The 18,034-nt window shown below is 50.7% G+C and overlaps 1 protein-coding gene across 5 annotated transcripts in view; it reads right to left on the bottom strand.

Moving 5' to 3' along the window:
* LOC118211880 (R3H domain-containing protein 2) overlaps positions 1-18,034 on the bottom strand; it is a 42,833-nt gene that overhangs the window by 16,966 nt on the left and 7,833 nt on the right. For 3 of the 5 annotated variants that reach the window (XM_035389440.1, XM_035389438.1, XM_035389437.1), the window contains exons 5-14: positions 15,281-15,407; positions 14,131-14,209; positions 13,600-13,659; positions 12,599-12,739; positions 11,355-11,463; positions 8,686-8,781; positions 7,908-7,939; positions 6,986-7,039; positions 3,721-3,953; positions 1,761-1,945 (exon numbers count right to left, since the gene is read on the bottom strand). In XM_035389440.1, coding sequence (XP_035245331.1) covers positions 1,761-1,945; positions 3,721-3,953; positions 6,986-7,039; positions 7,908-7,939; positions 8,686-8,781; positions 11,355-11,463; positions 12,599-12,739; positions 13,600-13,659; positions 14,131-14,209; positions 15,281-15,407 — 1,116 coding nt within the window. The remainder of the gene's footprint in view (positions 1-1,760; positions 1,946-3,720; positions 3,954-6,985; positions 7,040-7,907; positions 7,940-8,685; positions 8,782-11,354; positions 11,464-12,598; positions 12,740-13,599; positions 13,660-14,130; positions 14,210-15,280; positions 15,408-18,034) is intronic. The other 2 variants (XM_035389441.1, XM_035389439.1) reach the window with 1 other exon arrangement.

Raw genomic sequence — 18,034 nt, forward strand, 5'->3', positions numbered from 1 at the left:
CGGTCTTGGTTTAAACACTCAAAGTCTTTGTCTTGTTATATGGTCTTGGGGTAAGACCGTGGTTCCAGGGCAAGACCGTGGACTCGGGGGTAAGACCGTGGTTAACTCTCTCCAGCCTGCTCCAGACAGTAATCTCTCCACTCCACCACGAGTCACTCTCATAACGTTTCTGCTGCAGAGAGCTCACTGATTGAAGACCGTTGTGCATTGGGCCCGACTACCCCATGGCTGCCTAGTAACACAGCGATAGACAACCACTGTTCACCTAATAGCCCAGCAAACATAATTCAATCAATGTCTACTAAACCCAACATTTAGCCCAATACAATAAGGAATTACCCATGAACATCTGCATGACGGTGAAATTATCATAGCTAGACACGTAGCTAGATGATTATTTTTCTCTACACCGACATCAAAGCTAAAGAGGTCAGCAATACTTGGAATGTCATTTGTTAATAAATTGCAATTGTTCTTGTTCTAATCATTCTTACTGATGGTATGTTGGCTGTCTAAATATAACATATCCAGTGCAAAGTATTACACCTGGCTTACTAGATCAGCTTCTTTGATGCAAGCTAACTGTGAACATTACATTCACATCACATTGGATTTTGTTCTCAGTTAGGTACTGAAATTTCTGAGCCAGCAATATAGCTATTTGTCATCAAAAACTTTGAAAAGGACTGTCCAAACAAAAAATGGAGGGCAACTCGCAAAATCTGTAAGAAGTTTTTCAGGGAATTTCAAGGTTCAACTTGTTACCTGAACAGGATATTTGATGGTTATTGGGCTTGTTAACCAGCTAAGTTTAGCCACTACATCTCATTATCCAACAGAAATGTGAGCTAGCTAAACGAGCTCAATTGAGCTAGTTTAGCGCTTGCTAACATTCAACTTGACCGCTCATTGTCAGTTTACTTGACAGACGGAGTCACTGCCTGACCTGCATAACATCACTCTGCTCCTTTCGCTCAGCTTTCCCATAGTACACTAGCGAATTTCACTCAGACATCATCCTAAAGACAGCCGCCGCCCCAGACAGAGACAGCCCACATCCGTGCACGCTTAGCAGGGATGCAGCGCGTCTCCTGGAGCTCTCAGAGCCCGGATGCCTTCGGAGGGCCCGTAGACTTGGGCTGTACTGCTGAACATTCTCTCCTGCTATCAGCTGTCAAAAATAATACAGGCGTCAAATTTACGCCCCCTCCTTCGAGCGAGAGACTCGGCTTAAAGCCACTGCGGGACAGACAGGCTCGGCTGAAAACCTCAACAGGAGAGAGACAGACAGACCTACCTCTCAAAATACCTCAGCGTGACAAACAGACATACGCGAGCGCAAAGCAGCAGACAAACAGACTTACACAAACGCAAAGCAGCAGACAAACAGACTTACGCAAACGCAAAGCAGCACAGACAGACAGACTAACACGAAAAGCAGCACAGACAGACAGACTAACACGCAAAGCAGCACAGACAGACAGACTAACACGCAAAGCAGCACAGACAGACAGGCGGGCAGGCAGATAGACAGAGAGACAGACTCAGGTAGACAGACAGACAAATTCAGATAGACAGGCAGAGATGCAGACAGACAGGCAGACTCAGACAGACCAACCAGCAGACAGACGCAAACGTATGCTCTGTGACACAGACAGACAGGCAGAGAGACAGACTCAGATAGACAGACAGGCAGAGAGGCTCAGACAGACAGGCAGAGACAGACTCAGGTAGACAAGCAGACAGACAGACAAACTTACCTGGCTCATCATGTGGTTTCCCATGGGGTGCTGAGGTGGGGTGGGCAGCAGGGCGGCCTGGGGTGGGGGCTGTGCCTGCTGCACCTGAGGCTGCTGGGGGGCGGAGGGGCAGGGGAGCAGGCTCCGGCCTGTCTGCAGCGGGGCAGGGGGCTGGGGGCACACGTCTGGGACGGACAGAGGAAGACCTGTGGGGTGGATGGCATAGCAGGAACATCGGTGTCAGAACAAAATCTGCTTTTATTTTTTTTAAAAACACATCATGTTGCGCCGGACAGAAGACCATGTAACTAGGGTGCTTGTTAAGTACAAATAAATTAAAGTCTGTTTCTTAAATTTATTCACCCCCCCGATCAAAAACATGGTTTGGCTACGATTTGACCGGGTGATGTTGGTGTGGTTTGATTCTGAGTGATGCTGGGGTGGTTTGATTACGAGTGATGTCAGCATGGTTTGATTCTGAGTGATGCTGGTGTGGTTTGATTCTGAGTGATGTTGGTGTGGTTTGATTCTGAGCGATGTTGGTGTGGTTTGATTTTGAGTGATGTTGGTGTGGTTTGATTCTGAGTGATGTTGATGTGGTTTGATTCTGAGTGATGTTGGTGTGGTTTGATTCTGAGCGATGTAGGTGTGGTTTGATTCTGAGTGATGTTGATGTGGTTTGATTCTGAGTGATGTCAGCATGGTTTGATTCTGAGTGATGTTGGTGTGGTTTGATTCTGAGTGATGTCAGTGTGGTTTGATTCTGAGTGATATTGGTGTGGTTTGATTCTGAGTGATGTCAGTGTGGTTTGATTCTGAGTGATGTTGGTGTGGTTTGATTCTGAGTGATGTCAGTGTGGTTTGATTCTGAGTGATGTCAGTGTGGTTTGATTCTGAGTGATGTAGGTGTGGTTTGATTCTGAGTGATATTGGTGTGGTTTGATTGAGTGATGTAGGTGTGGTTTGATTCTGAGTGATGTTGGTGTGGTTTGATTGAGTGATGTAGGTGTGGTTTGATTCTGAGTGATGTCAGTGTGGTTTGATTCTGAGTGATGTCAGTGTGGTTTGATTCTGAGTGATGTAGGTGTGGTTTGATTCTGAGTGATATTGGTGTGGTTTGATTCTGAGTGATGTCGGTGTGGTTTGATTCTGAGTGATCATGGTGTGGTTTAATTCTGAGTGATGTTGGTGTGGTTTGATTTTGAGTGATGTTGGTGTGGTTTGATTCTGAGTGATGGTGTGGTTTGATTCTGAGTGATGATGGTGTGATTTGATTCTGAGTGATGTAGGTGTGGTTTGATTCTGAGTGATATTGGTGTGGTTTGATTCTGAGTGATGTTGGTGTGGTTTGATTCTGAGTGATGTAGGTGTGGTTTGATTCTGAGTGATCCTGGTGTGGTTTGATTCTGAGTGATATTGGTGTGGTTTGATTCTGAGTGATGTCAGTGTGGTTTGATTTTGAGTGATGTTGGTGTGGTTTGATTCTGAGTGATGTCAGTGTGGTTTGATTTTGAGTGATGTTGGTGTGGTTTGATTCTGAGTGATGTTGGTGTGGTTTGATTGAGTGATGTAGGTGTGATTTGATTCTGAGAGATGTTGGTGTGGTTTGATTGAGTGATGTAGGTGTGGTTTGATTCTGAGTGATATTGGTGTGGTTTGATTCTGAGTGATGTCAGTGTGGTTTGATTTTGAGTGATGTTGGTGTGGTTTGATTCTGAGTGATGTAGGTGTGGTTTGATTCTGAGTGATGTTGACGTGGTTTGATTCTGAGTGATGTTGGTGTGGTTTGATTCTGAGTGATGTCCGTGTGGTTTGATTCCGAGTGATGTAGGTGTGGTTTGATTCCGAGTGATGTTGGTGTGGTTTGATTCTGAGTGATGTTGGTGTGGTTTGATTCTGAGTGATGTCAGCGTGGTTTGATTCTGAGCGATAGCAACATAGTTTGATTTTGAGCGATGTCAGCGTGGTTCAGAGTTCTCACCAGAGCGCGAGCCTCGGGAGCTCCCCTGGGACCCCTTGCTGCCCAGGCTGTCCCCGCGGGTCAGGATGGAGATGCCCGAGAAGCTGCTGGCCTTGGTGACGGGCGGCCGCAGGGTGCGGTTGGAGCTGTCCGAGTCGGTGCTGCTCCAGGGACGCGGCTCCAGGCACTTCATCTCGCTGTCCGTGCTGCTCTGGCGACTGCTCGACGCCCGGCTGGAGCTCTCCCGGTTCCCCCTGCGCACGGGGGTGGAGCAGTGAGGGTGGAGGAGAGAGGACGTAGGAGAGGGGGGAGGAGAGAGGAGGGAGGAGAGGGGGAGGAGGAGAGGGTGGAGGAGAGAGGAGGGCAGATGAGAAGGGGTGGAGGAGAGGGGGTGGAGAGAGGGTAGAGGAGAGAGGGGTGGAGGAGAGGGGATGAAGGAGAGAGGGTGGAGAGAGGGTAGAGGAGAGTGGGTGGAGGAGAGAGGAGGGAGGAGAGGGTGGAGGAGAGGGGGTGGAGAGAGGGTAGAGGAGAGAGGGGGAGAGAGGGGTGGAGGAGAGGGGATGAAGGAGAGAGGGTGGAGAGAGGGTAGAGGAGAGTGGGTGGAAGAGAGAGGAGAGAGGAGAGGGTGGAGGAGAGGGGGTGGAGGAGAGAGGAGGAAGGAAAGGAGGGAGGAGAGAGGGTGGAGGAGAGAGTGGAGGAGAAGGGGTGGAGGAGAGAGGAGGGAGGAGAGGGGGAGGAGAGAGGGTGGAGGAGAGCGGACAGAGGAGAGAGGAGGGAAAGGGCAGCGGTTTAACTGGGGACCGTGAAGGACACACACAGAGGAGTACACCTCTCAAAAACACCACTCTGAATGTGGGCTAATAAAAGAACGGTCCAGGCAACTCACACACTGCACAGATAGTAACTCGCACACTGTCCACAGGTGAAGAGAAACACACATGCATGAATAAAGAACGGCAGAAACGTGGGTCTCACGGTACCCAGAACAAACAAACAAAAAAACAAACAAACACACAAACGAACAAACAAACACAAACAAACACAGCACTGACAGAGGAAGCACAAAAGCACAACCAGGCCCTGATCACAGACCAGCCACGACACACAACACACAACACTGTACAGAGGGGCTCTGTGCAGGTACACAAACATACAATCACACAGACACACACACACACACTCACACAAACATACACACAGAAACCCACACACACGGAAACACACACACACACACACACACACAAACATGCCACCACCCCCTAACAGGTGCAACCAGACACACGCATCCCTTCACCCCTCCCACAAACAACGCACACACACGTGACACACAAAAGTGACACACAATATCAAGCACACAGTGTCACCACGGTCACGTCTATGCACTGTTCTATAGCTTTGTAGTATACACACTCAGTCTGCCTCGTGTAGTGCTGTCAGGTAAGGGCAGCTGCCAAGAAAACCAATAATTATAAAAATTACTATCATAAAACTTAAACAGATGCAAATTCTGCCAATGCTCTCTCTTCCTGCGTTCTGAGACACAGGTAAATCCCCAATTCGCTTTATTTGACGGGGAAGGAAATGCATGTTAACCGAAACAAATCGACGTTCGTCGACCGGAAATCAGCCGTAACCTCAAAAACACGACACGTCATCGAGTCCCTCCCAACAGCTCTGAGGACCAGCTTCAGATATGAGCAGAAATCAGCTTCAGATATGGGCAGAGATCAGCTTCACATATGGGCAGAGATCAGCTTCAGATATGGGCAGAGATCAGTTTCAGATATGGGCTGAGATCAGCTTCAGATATGGGCTGAGATCAGCTTCAGATATGGGCTGAGATCAGCTTCAGATATGGGCAGAGATCAGCTTCAGATATGGGCAGAGATCAGCTTCAGATATGGGCTGAGATCAGCTTCAGATATGGGCAGAGATCAGCTTCAGATATGAGCAGAGATCAGCATCAGATATGGGCTGAGAAGCTCAGATATGGGCTGAGATCAGCTTCAGATATGAGCAGAGATCAGCTTCAAATATGTGCAGAGATAAGCTTCAGATATGGGCAGAGGTCAGCTTCAGATATGGGCAGAGGTCAGCTTCAGATATGGGCAGAGGTCAGCTTCAGATATGAGGAGAGATCTGCTTCAGATCTGGGCAGAGATCAGCTTCAGATATGGGCTGAGATCAGCTTCAGATACGAGCAAAGATCAGCCTCAGATATGGGCAGAGATCAGCTTCAGATCCCGCCAGGAAAACACAGAGAGAACAGAAGAGGGGAAACAGAAAACCAGGAACTAAATTCCATTTTATTTCTTGACAGTGGTGAAGGCTAATAAATATTTCAGAGAAGCTATGATTAATGGATGAACTATATAAAGGTCTTTGCCGCTCTATTTGAAGTGGGTGGGGGGTGGGGGGGGGTGGGGGTGGGGGGTCGTGAGCTTGTTAACGGACAAAAAATAAATAAATAAATGTGAAAACAGGTACCCTGCATGAGAATCACATGACATTCTCCCTCCATCACCCCCCCCCCCCGCCACATTCACCATTAGAGGGAGTCTTTTTATAGAAGCGTTCTCTCGCTCTCTCTCACTCTGCACACACCAGTGAGGCTCAGCAGAGACTGAAGCAGGCGAATGTTTACTCCGGCTGACCCAATTACGCCTGAACGCAGGCCACAGGAAGCAGTGGGCGTGTCCTCGTCGGTCGGAAACGCAAACGCAGAGCATCTTAGGAGCATTTTGTCGAGCCCCGGGGCCACGCCCGGGGCCACGCCCGCGGTCCAGAGCGACTCTCCGACCGAAAGGAACGCGCATCCTCCCTCCAGAAGGGAGCGCACATCTGGAGGGATGAAGCACACATGCACGCGCACAGACACGGAGGTGTGCACGTCTCCGGGGCGGAGGCCACGCGCTCGCGCGGAAGGTGAGGGGGATTCTGGTCGTTGTAGTCGTACGTGCATCATACAGGCGCTCCCTCTTGGGGAAGGCACCATGAGGTGCAGGCAAAAAACCAAAAAAAAAAAAAAGACTACAATAACAAACAAAAAAAAAAGAAAACAAAGAAGAAGACTGGAAAATGCAATGCGTCATCAGAGAAATGTGGCGACGATGCAGAGGGGGGGCGGAGTCTCTGAGGAGCACGAAAGCAGCCATGCACAGACGAGGAGGGGGAGGGGGGGTGACACCCACAGCGCATTAGCCAACGGCAAGCAAGAGAAGAGCACAGGAGTCACCACCGGAGACGGGCATGGCAACAACACAGAGGACCCCCCCCCCGCCAGTACCTAAAGATCTGTCTCCTCTTTTGGGAGCTAGAGGAGTAGCCGTCGGTGGAAAGTCTGCGGGGGTCACATTGGGAGAGAAACGCCAGGGTTACTGTGCTGAAGGAGGAGGAGGAGGAAGAGGAGGAGAGGAAGAGGGAGGGGGAGGGCGGGGCAAAGCACCTCCCCCAACTTTGAGCAACACAACACCGTATGTACACTGCATGACTTCGCCCTTCCACACCCCAGCCCAGGAGAGCCCACTGCTGAGTCTGGACCCCCACTCCCCCCCCCCCAAATTAACAGCTTTTTAGGGTGCACTCATGCATACCTGCAACACTTCATACACTAAATCCTCTAAGGTGTGAGGTCACAAGTATGTAATTAGAATGTTCTTAACATTCTAATGCTGATGTCACAATCACTACTGGTAACTGACAGCCATGGAGTTCTAGAACATTGACTTAAACTTTTGGGAAAAAGAAAAAAAACATTCCAAAAACCCTAATTTTCAAAGGGTGAAGAGCACTGGGGTGTTTTCTTTACTATTATTATACTTGAGTAAGTACAAAATACACTGAACCAGCTTCATTCTGGGTGGGCTGAGATCTGATTGGCCTATCCTTTTACGGACATGCAGCTGGGCGGGGCTAAGTTCCTAACGCATTTCTGTTCTTGTTTTCCAAAACATAAATCACCCGCAAATCAGCCACCGAAAAAGCCCATCCCCCACCCATCAAACCAGCGCTACGGCCACCGAAATGGATTTAAAAGTGTAGCTACAAAGCCCCGCTAGGGTTCGAATCCATCTGTTGAGGACCAGAGGTGAGCATCTGGCTCTCTCTGGGCTGACAGCCTCAAACCTCCGGCTGAGCCCAGCACCTTCCCATCATGCCTTGCTGCTGCGGCGTCACATTAGAGTCTCAGTGGCGGCGCGGACACTCACCTGTTGTCGTTGATGTAGCCGTTCTGAGAGGACTGCAAAGACAGAGAAACAGGCTTGAGTTAGGGTGGGTTCTGCAAACGGCTCTACCCCATGGAGGCCAATACGGTGACCCCCGATTCTATAGACTGACCAGATATTCAGCTCCTGCTCCAGCGCTCTCTCTCCTCCAGAACTACAGGAGGTTCTGGCTGGTGACAGGAGCTTCCTGTGCTATACTACAGTACAGAATTCACACTGCCCCCAGTACTGTCCACGTGCCTTTGCTAACTATTGAGAAGTTATTTCAAAATCTGAGTATTTCAGGCATTGAGCTCAAGACAGAACTCAAGTAAGAATGTCACGATGACAGAGTTGAGTATCTAGTGAGTCTAGAGTCTCCTCAGAGCCACAAACTGACTAGATTTTTTCCCCCAGTCCTACTAAGATTCCCATCCATCACCACCTCTAGCCAATCAGGGATTGGTATCAAATTTCTTGAACAACATGGCAGCCAATGAAAGCAGAAATTTTTGAGAGCAGAATATTGAACGTATATTACGTATGAGGAAATTTTGGCTCTAAGGTTGATAACTATGAAAAGTATTTCATCATTGATAACCCCAGAGACTGTGCACACACAAGCGCATACACACAGTGTTTCACCATTTGGGTTAAAGCTTTGACGCAAACAGCTAAGATTCTAGAAGCCAGACGTTTCTCCAGACACTGTGGCAGGAGCGTTCGCTGGAAACAGGGCGGGGTCAAAGGCGGGTCCGTAAACGGCGGGTCACCCACGCACCTCGCGGGCGAAGATCCGGTCTCGAACCCGCTGGTACTCCTCCTCCCGCTCCTCGATGGACTTACTGCGCCGCCCGTCCTGCAGTGGCACGCGAATCTGCGGGGGGGGGTGGGGGGGGGCAGAGGGACAGGGGGACGGTCACTTTGGGATGGGAGGGGTTCATCATCAACCATCCATCCCTCAAACAGACCTGGGTCAAAACGTTGATTTGAAATAGAAATTCCCGCAAATCGCAAACAATTAAAACAAAAAGGTGCGTTTTGGGTAATACGCAGAACAAAGCGAACGGCTCTTTTGCACGATGGTACATTTTGATCAGGAGCAAGTGGAGGTTTCTTCATCACCCAGCAGCCATGATCCGTCAACGGGTGGCAGCCGGATAAAGAAAAAGACGCTCGTTTTGTCCTGGAATGTGTGCTTTCCCAGCATGCATCTGGGTGACCAGGAACTGCCGAGACTGGCCTCCAGGCAGAACCCGGGACTGAGAATAGACTGGGAATAACTACTGACATTCAGGACATGTCAGAGCAGTTTCCTCTGAAATACACTGCAGATAGCATAACACGGACAGAGCATGAAGGTGTTATACTGGGAGATGGCTGTTGGGGCTGGAGACGGACGCTAGGCTAACGGCTCGGCCAGCATGCCGCTCAGAGCCTGTTCGTGCACGCCTAGCCGACTACGCTTTATATGAACTGCATAGAACTGGGTTCTAATTCAGAACGGCTCGCAAGAGTGCAAAGGTGAGTCAGAGAGCGGAGACGACGCCAGTCTATCGACAGCAGGATTCATTACAGAAACCTGCAACATAACGCTAACCGCCACAGGGGGCGCAAGGGGGAGACTGCAGATCTGCAGCTTTAATGAGCAAACGGATGGAGGGTATAATGCTAACATAGCGCTCTAATGCTAAATGCTAAACCTATAACATCATAAGGAGCGGTATTCGGGGTCTGTTGAATTCTGTTGGAACAGGTTTGCAGTCTGCGCCACAAGACTTCACCTTCTAACTCCATCCATACATCCATCCATCCATCTTGCATTTAACTCCAAGTTGTTCTACTCTGGATACATCCAAGGCATTAATGAGATTAAGGACTCTGCTGTTACATGGCATGGCATTACGGATATGAAAAGATTAAGGTGCTAGCGTGCAGTAATGAACGCGTGTGCCTAACTGCACTACACTGCCGTATTCAGCGCTGAGAGGAGGGGTCTCAAACTCAGCCCCTGGACTGTCGCAGTGTCTGTAGGCTATCCGTGGGTTTCACCCTTAAGGGATAAAGCTAAGGCACTGATTGATTGGCTATAGATCCACACCTCATCTTCCCAGAGTCTACACTGGATGCTGACCAACAGAAAACTACAAAAACCTGCAGAGACTTCACCCCTTCCAGGACTGGAGTTAAACCTGCAGACACTGCGGCCCTCCAGGACTGGAGTTAAACCTGCAGACACTGCGGCCCTCCAGGACTGGAGTTAAACCTGCAGACACTGCAGCCCTCCAGGACTGGAGTTAAACCTGCAGACACTGCAGCCCTCCAGGACTGGAGTTAAACCTGCAGACACTGCGGCTCTCCAGGACTGGAGTTAAACCTGCAGACACTGCGGCCCTCCAGGACTGGAGTTAAACCTGCAGACACTGCGGCCCTCCAGGACTGGAGTTAAACCTGCAGACACTGCAGCCCTCCAGGACTGGAGTTAAACCTGCAGACACTGCGGCCCCTCCAGGACTGGAGTTAAACCTGCAGACACTGCGGCCCTCCAGGACTGGAGTTAAACCAGCAGACACTGTGGCCCTCCAGGACTGGAGTTAAACCTGCAGACACTGCGGCCCTCCAGGACTGGAGTTAAACCAGCAGACACTGCGGCCCTCCAGGACTGGAGTTAAACCTGCAGACACTGCGGCCCTCCAGGACTGGAGTTAAACCTGCAGACACTGCGGCCCTCCAGGACTGGAGTTAAACCTGCAGACACTGCGGCCCTCCAGGACTGGAGTTAAACCAGCAGACACTGGCCCTCCAGGACTGGTGTCTCAGATCCTCAGTTTAGGATCATATTGCCATCTGCACACAACTTTTGTGGTGGTGTTTCCTGAATTTTCAGGCCCATAGGGGGCACTCTTGACCAGACCTGGGTCAAATACGTATTTGTCTTGAATTCAAATACATTTCTGTGCTCTATTGATCTTGCCTGGTGTAATTAAACCAGCCAATATGACCAGAAGGCGGGGTTTGCACTTTTTGAGAGTATTTCATTAGTTCCAATACACCAGACAAGATCAGTAAAGCGTAGAAAATCATTTGAATCCAAAACAAGTACGTATTTGACCCAGGTTTGCTCTTGACCAGTTGCTGGTGCAGCTCATTAAACAGTCCTGAGAACATATTGCATGAGCAAGGTGTCTTTGTCCAGTTACGAATGTGGCTGTCCAAACCACGCCCCCTTCAGCTGATTGGCTGCGTAAGGCCTTACATTCATAACCCGTACGTAACTCAAAGAGACACCACCTCCACAGTCTCCACCTCAAGCACTCCAATCAGGAGTTTAATCCCAGCGGTACAGTAGATGGCGGCTGAGATGGCTTTAACCATCGATTGCCCAGACCCCTCCCAGTTCACCCTCCTGTGTGGAGCGCTCGAGCCGTGTGAACAGCACGCTGCTCCTACCTGGTTGTCATCCTTGTCCATGCTGGCGTCGTCCCTCTTCAGGATGAACTTCTTCTGGAAATCCATGTTCCGCTCGTCCTTGATGTGCTCGGAGAACCTCTGCTCCGGGCTGCGGGGAGGAGCATGTGTCAAGACAACAGCCCATTGGCTCAGGGTTACTGCCTCTGTCCTAGTCTGCCCTCCCATTGGCTTAGGGTCACTGCCTCTGTCCTAGTCTGCCCTCCCATTGGCTCAGGGTTACTGCCTCTGTCCTAGTCTGCCCTCCCACTGGCTCATGGGTACTGCCTCTGTCCTAGTCTGCCCTCCCATTGGCTCAGGGTCACTGCCTCTGTCCTAGTCTGCCCTCCCACTGGCTCATGGGTACTGCCTCTGTCCTAGTCTGCCCTCCCATTGGCTCAGGATTACTACCTTTGTCTTATGCTGTCCTCCAATTGGCTCATGGTAACTACCTCTGTTCTAGTCTGTCCTCTCATTGGCTCATGGGTACTGCCTCTGTCCTAGCCTGCCCTCCCATTGGCTCAGGATTACTACCTTTGTCTTATGCTGTCCTCCAATTGGCTCATGGTAACTACCTCTGTCCTAGTCTGTCCTCTCATTAGCTCATGGGTACTGCCTCCGTCCTAACCTGCCCTCCCACTGGCTCATGGGTACTGCCTCTGTCCTAGTCTGCCCTCCCACTGGCTCATGGGTACTGCCTCCGTCCTAACCTGCCCTCCCACTGGCTCATGGGTACTGCCTCTGTCCTAACCTGCCCTCCCACTGGCTCATGGGTACTGCCTCCGTCCCAGCCTGCCCTCCCATTGGCTCAGGGTCACTGCCTCTGTCCCAGCCTGCCCTCCCATTGGCTCAGGGTTACTGCCTCTGTCCTCGCCTGCCCTCCCATTGGCTCATGGGTACTGCCTCCGTCCTAGCCTGCCCTCCCACTGGCTCATGGGTACTGCCTCTGTCCTAGCCTGCCCTCCCACTGACTCATGGGTACTGCCTCCGTCCTAGCCTGCCCTCCCATTGGCTCAGGGTCACTGCCTCTGTCCTAGCCTGCCCTCCCACTGGCTCATGGGTACTGCCTCCGTCCTAGCGTGCCCTCCCACTGGCTCATGGGTACTGCCTCCGTCCTAGCCTGCCCTCCCATTGGCTCATGGGTACTGCCTCTGTCCTAGTCTACCCTCCCATTGGCTCATGGGTACTGCCTCCGTCCCAGCCTGCCCTCCCATTGGCTCACGGTTAGAGTGTGTGTTTGCGCTCACATGCGAGTGTTGCCAGTCTTGTTGATGATGACGGCCTTGCCCGTCTGGTCCACGTTGTGGTCCATGCCGAAGTAGGCAGCCACACGGTGCAGCAGCATGCGATGGTACGAGGTCATCTGAGGAAACTTCTTATACTGGTTACTGTAGAGAGAGAGAGAGAGAGACCAAATAACCCCTTTCACCTTATACTGTTTACTGCAAAGAGAGAGAGACCATCAAATCCCTTATACAGGCACAGAGAGAGAGACCATCAAATCCCTTATACTGGTTACTGCACACAGAGAGAGACCATTTAACCCCTTTCACCTTATGATGGTTACTACACAGAGAGAGAGAGACCATGTAACCCCTTATACAGGTTACTGCAGAGAGAGAGAGAGAGAGAGAGAGAGACCATACTGCAGAGAGAGACCATCTAAGCCCGTTCACCACCACTACTGTGGCTGAATAATATAAAAATGCTGAAATAATCTTCTGTGTTAACCATCTCTCTGTTTGGCATCATTGTAACACAAATATGTAATGCACTTGTAAGTACAATATGCATTAAAAAAAAATCCCCCCACAATTCTGCGTCCATTAGGTATTTCCTTATGTAATTACTGTGTCTATCGAAGATGTCATTTGTAAATAAGGCCCGGGCCGCTCGTGAAAGAGCCTTCAGAAATGGAAACTGAAATGGATCACCGAGACCGCGATAGGAAGATTCGCTCGGACGCCAGGGTGAAGAACAGGAGCCAGGAAAAAGAGAGAGGGAGGGAGCGCAGGATTCCCCGTCAGACGAGTGCGTCAGCGTAACGGAGGGGACCGCCGGGGTCCAGCGGCGGGCCGCGGAGTCCCTCGGGGGTAACGCGACCCAGCATGCAAAGCGTGAACGCTCCCGTCGGACGCGCACGCGGCTACTACAGCGGCCTATAAATACCCAGGCGGACGCCAGGAGGTAAAATCGGAGTGGTGTAGTGTGTGTTTCAGGGAGAGGGGTAGCACGGAATCTGCCTCACTTGTCATCGTTGATGAACTCCAGGATATCCTGTTCCAGTTTGAGCAGCATCATTCGATCCCTGTTGGACAGAGAGGGGGAAAGAGAGAGAGTGAGAGAGAGGGAAAGAGAGAGAGCGAGAGAGAGAGTAAGAATCAAAGCACGTTTTATTTTTAATTACTGCTGTTATTTGTAACTCCTGATTTGGCAACACCGTGTATGTCATGCCAATAAAGCACCTTGAAATTGAAAACTGAGAGGGAGACAGAGGGAGAGAGAGAGCGAGAGAGGTAGGGAGAGAGTGAGAGAGGGAGAGGGGGAGCAAGAGAGGGAGAGGGAGAGAGAGAGATGAGAGGGAGAGACAGAGGGAGAGAGAGAGTCAGAGAGGTAGACAGAGAGGAGGAGGGGGAGAGAGAGGGAGATGAGAGAGAGAGAGAGAGACAAAGGGCTTTCACCAAGATCAAAGAGCAGCGGCAGAGCGCCCTGCTCTGTTTCTGCATGCGGGCGTGGCTGTCGCTCTGTTTTGATTGGGCGGCCCGTGTGGGGGCAGTACCTGGGGTTGTTTTTCAGTGTGTTGACCAAGAACTCGTGCACGTCGATACCAGTGGAGTCAGTGTATTCCTGACTGGAGTCTGAGAGGGAGAAGCACATGATTACACACTCACCTCCTGAGGACCACAAATTACTGTAAACTTCACCCGGCCCCTCCCCTCCCCTCCCCTCCCCCCTACCGTCTCTAGGGTGTGAAGCGGCAGCTGATTTTAAGGTGTTAACAGAAAGCAGCAGACCCCGCGGCAGTGTGGAGCAGGAGGTGTGCAGTGTTGAGTAGGAGGAGCAGTGTGGAGCAGGAGGTGTGCAGTGTTGAGCAGGAAGAGCAGTGTGGAGCAGGAGGTGTGTAGTGTTGAGCAGGAGGTGTGCAGTGTTGAGCAGGAGGAGCAGGAGGTGCAGTGTTGAGCAGGAGGAGCAGTGTGGAGCAGGAGGTGTGCAGTGTTGAGCAGGAGGTGTGCCGTGTTCAGCAGGAGGAGCATGCAGTGTTGAGCAGTAGAAGCAGTGTTGAGCAGGTGTGTAGTGTTGAACAGGAGGTGTGCAGTGTTGAGCAGGAGGAGCAGCGCTGAGCAGGAGGAGCAGTGTGGAGCAGGAGGAGCAGTGTTGAGCAGGAGGAGCAGTGTGGAGCAGGAGGAGCAGTGTTGAGCAGGAGAAGCAGTGCAGAGCAGGAGGTGTGCAGTGTTGAGCAGGTAGAGCAGTGTTGAGCAGGTGCATGCAGTGTTGAGCAGGAGGAGCAGTGCTGAGCAGGAGGTGTGCAGTGTTGAGCAGGAGGAGCAGTGTGGAGCAGGAGCCACAGTGTTGAGCAGAAGGAGCAGTGTGGAGCAGGAGGAGCAGTGTGGAGCAGGTGTGTAGTGTTGAGCAGGTGGTGTGCCGTGTTGAGCAGGCGCATCAGTGTGGAGCAAACAGAATAAAAATACTGCCGTAGAGCTCAGAACACTAACACTCACACTGTTCAGGTAACTGTGCTTCTTTTAACTGCAGCTATTTATTCAAAATGCACTTAACCAGGAGTGTTAGAGAAAAATGCCAACCTGGCTAAACGCACAAACACAGAGTCACACACACGCATACACACACACACACACACACACACGGACCCCCGCGCACGTGCAGTGACGCAGACGTTAGGGGCTGCGCCCGGCGGGAAGGCCGTTTACCGCGAGAGAGCATCTTCCGCGGGGTCTTCTCCTTGCTCTTCTCCTTCTCCTCGTTCTCGCCCTCCTCTTTGGAGGACTTCTCCTCCTCCTTGTCCGAGGGACAGCTGACGTGCAGCTGGATGATGTCCTGAGAGGGGGGGGGTGGTTCAAAATCCTTCCTTTCCATTGGCTTATAACAAAAAGGACCTCCAGCACTACCAAACACACACCTGCTAACTGCTTCTCTTTCGTTTGCACACAGAATGGCTCTAAGGACAAACGACAGGTAAATGAAATTGGCCATAAGAAAAGAAAAAAGATATTAATAGTAAGGAGAGGTGGCTGGAGTGGATCAGGACCGGCCAGAACGCATGGATTTGTTTAAGCAGTGTTTGTGAAAGACATTCCTGGGGGTAGAAGAACATTCCCACGCAGTAGCGTACAGCAGAGGAACGATTTAAACAGTCTCCGTAAACCTGCTCTTCGTGAATCTTCTCTCTGGTCGTAAAAAAGGGAAGCACCTCAAAATGGAAGGGGAGGAGCTGAGGCTACGGACTAAGATAAAGCCGATACTTCTGCCACTTTAACGCACACGGATACTGACAGCAATATGATTTCAAAGAATTCATCCATCATCAAAGGGGTCCATCTTTCAAAGCGCTGGTGACGGTGCTTGTGCCCCAGGGACAAAAAATGAACGAATTAGCGAATTGCTAACGAGGGTGGAACAGGTTACACGGTATCGTTATGGACACGACTCACTGTGCACATAAAGTGTTTTGCGTTTGTTTGCGATCTTCCTGAGAAATTTCAGGGGGCAGATGAAACTGGTTGCACTGGTGTCCCACGGAATGAGGCCTAAGATTTGGAGAGCTAACGCTGTCAGATCAAACAAACGTTCAGATAAGAAGAGGACTGAGGTTCGTTTTGAAGGAAGCCACCATTTTAACAGCTAACATACTGCTTGCCACACAATAATGCATTTTTATACCAATTTTAACATTTCTAGAATTCCTTAGGGCCTTTCCGGGACAGAGAAACATAATTTTACTCAATTTAAGTCCTTTAGTCAGTAGTCCAGGCACAATTTAAGCCTGGTACATTAAGGTAGTCTAAAAGCGGGATTTAGACCCTGACAGGAGGGAAAAGCGAGTTCACTGCAGTGACACAGGAGAAGGCTTCTCATTGGCTCACCGATTAGCCTGATTAGCGCTAATCTCCTACACAAATTCATTTGGTTTCGCCAGATGGACAGGCGGTTAATCCCAATCATGATGAAACCCATCTAATTCTGTCTTCCTGTGAGCCGCAATGGCTGCCGTAGTACGCGGAAGGTTCTGGAATACCTGTGTGTGCAGGTGTGTGATTGGTGGAAGGTTCTGGTGAATACCATGTGTGTGTGGGGGTGTGATTGGTGGAAGGTTCTGGTGAATACCATGTGTGTGTGGGGGTGTGATTGGTGGAAGGTTCTGGTGAGTACCTGTGCGTGCAGAGGTGTGATTGGTGGAAGGTTCTGGTGAATACCTGTGTGTGCGGGTGTGATTGGGGGAAGGTTCTGGTGAATACCTGTGTGTGCAGAGGTGTGATTGGTGGAAGGTTCTGGTGAATACCTGTGTGTGCGGGGATGTGATTGGTGAAAGGTTCTGGTGAATACCTGTGTGCGGGGGTGTGATTGGTGGAAGGTTCTGGTGAATACCTGTGTGTGCAGAGGTGTGATTGGTCGAAGGTTCTGGTGAATACCTGTGTGTGGGGGTGTGATTGGTGGAAGGTTCTGGTGAGTACCTGTGTGTGCAGAGCTGTGATTGGTGGAAGGTTCTGGTGAATACCTGTGTCTGCAGAGGTGTGATTGGTGGAAGGTTCTGGTGAATACCTGTGTGTGCAGAGGTGTGATTGGTGGAAGGTTCTGGTGAATACCTGTGTGCAGGGGTGTGATTGGTGGAAGGTTCTGGTGAATACCTGTGTGTGGGGGTGTGATTGGTGGAAGGTTCTGGTGAATACCTGTGTGTGGGGGTGTGATTGGTGGAAGGTTCTGGTGAATACCTGTGTGTGCAGAGCTGTGATTGGTGGAAGGTTCTGGTGAATACCTGTGTGTGTGGAGCTGTGATTGGAGGAAGGGTCTGGTGAATACCTGTGTGTGTGGGTGTGATTGATGGAAGGTTCTGGTGAGTACCTGTGTGTGCAGAGCTGTGATTGGTGGAAGGTTCTGGTGAATACCTGTGTGTGTGGGGGTGTGATTGGTGGAAGGTTCTGGTGAGTACCTGTGTGTGCGGAGCTGTGATTAGTGGAAGGTTCTGGTGAATACCTGTGTGTGCAGAGCTGTGATTGGCTGAAGGTTCTGGTGAATACCTGTGTGTGGGGGTGTGATTGGTGGAAGGTTCTGGTGAATACCTGTGTGTGGGGGTGTGATTGGTGGAAGGTTCTGGTGAATACCTGTGTGTGGGGGTGTGATTGGTGGAAGGTTCTGGTGAATACCTGTGTGTGGGGGTGTGATTGGTGGAAGGTTCTGGTGAATACCTGTGTGTGCAGAGCTGTGATTGGTGGAAGGTTCTGGTGAATACCTGTGTGTGTGGAGCTGTGATTGGAGGAAGGGTCTGGTGAATACCTGTGTGTGTGGGTGTGATTGATGGAAGGTTCTGGTGAGTACCTGTGTGTGCAGAGCTGTGATTGGTGGAAGGTTCTGGTGAATACCTGTGTGTGGGGGTGTGATTGGTGGAAGGTTCTGGTGAGTACCTGTGTGTGCGGAGCTGTGATTAGTGGAAGGTTCTGGTGAATACC

The sequence above is a fragment of the Anguilla anguilla genome, chromosome 13 (genome assembly GCF_013347855.1).
Source record: "Anguilla anguilla isolate fAngAng1 chromosome 13, fAngAng1.pri, whole genome shotgun sequence".
NCBI lineage: Eukaryota > Metazoa > Chordata > Actinopteri > Anguilliformes > Anguillidae > Anguilla > Anguilla anguilla.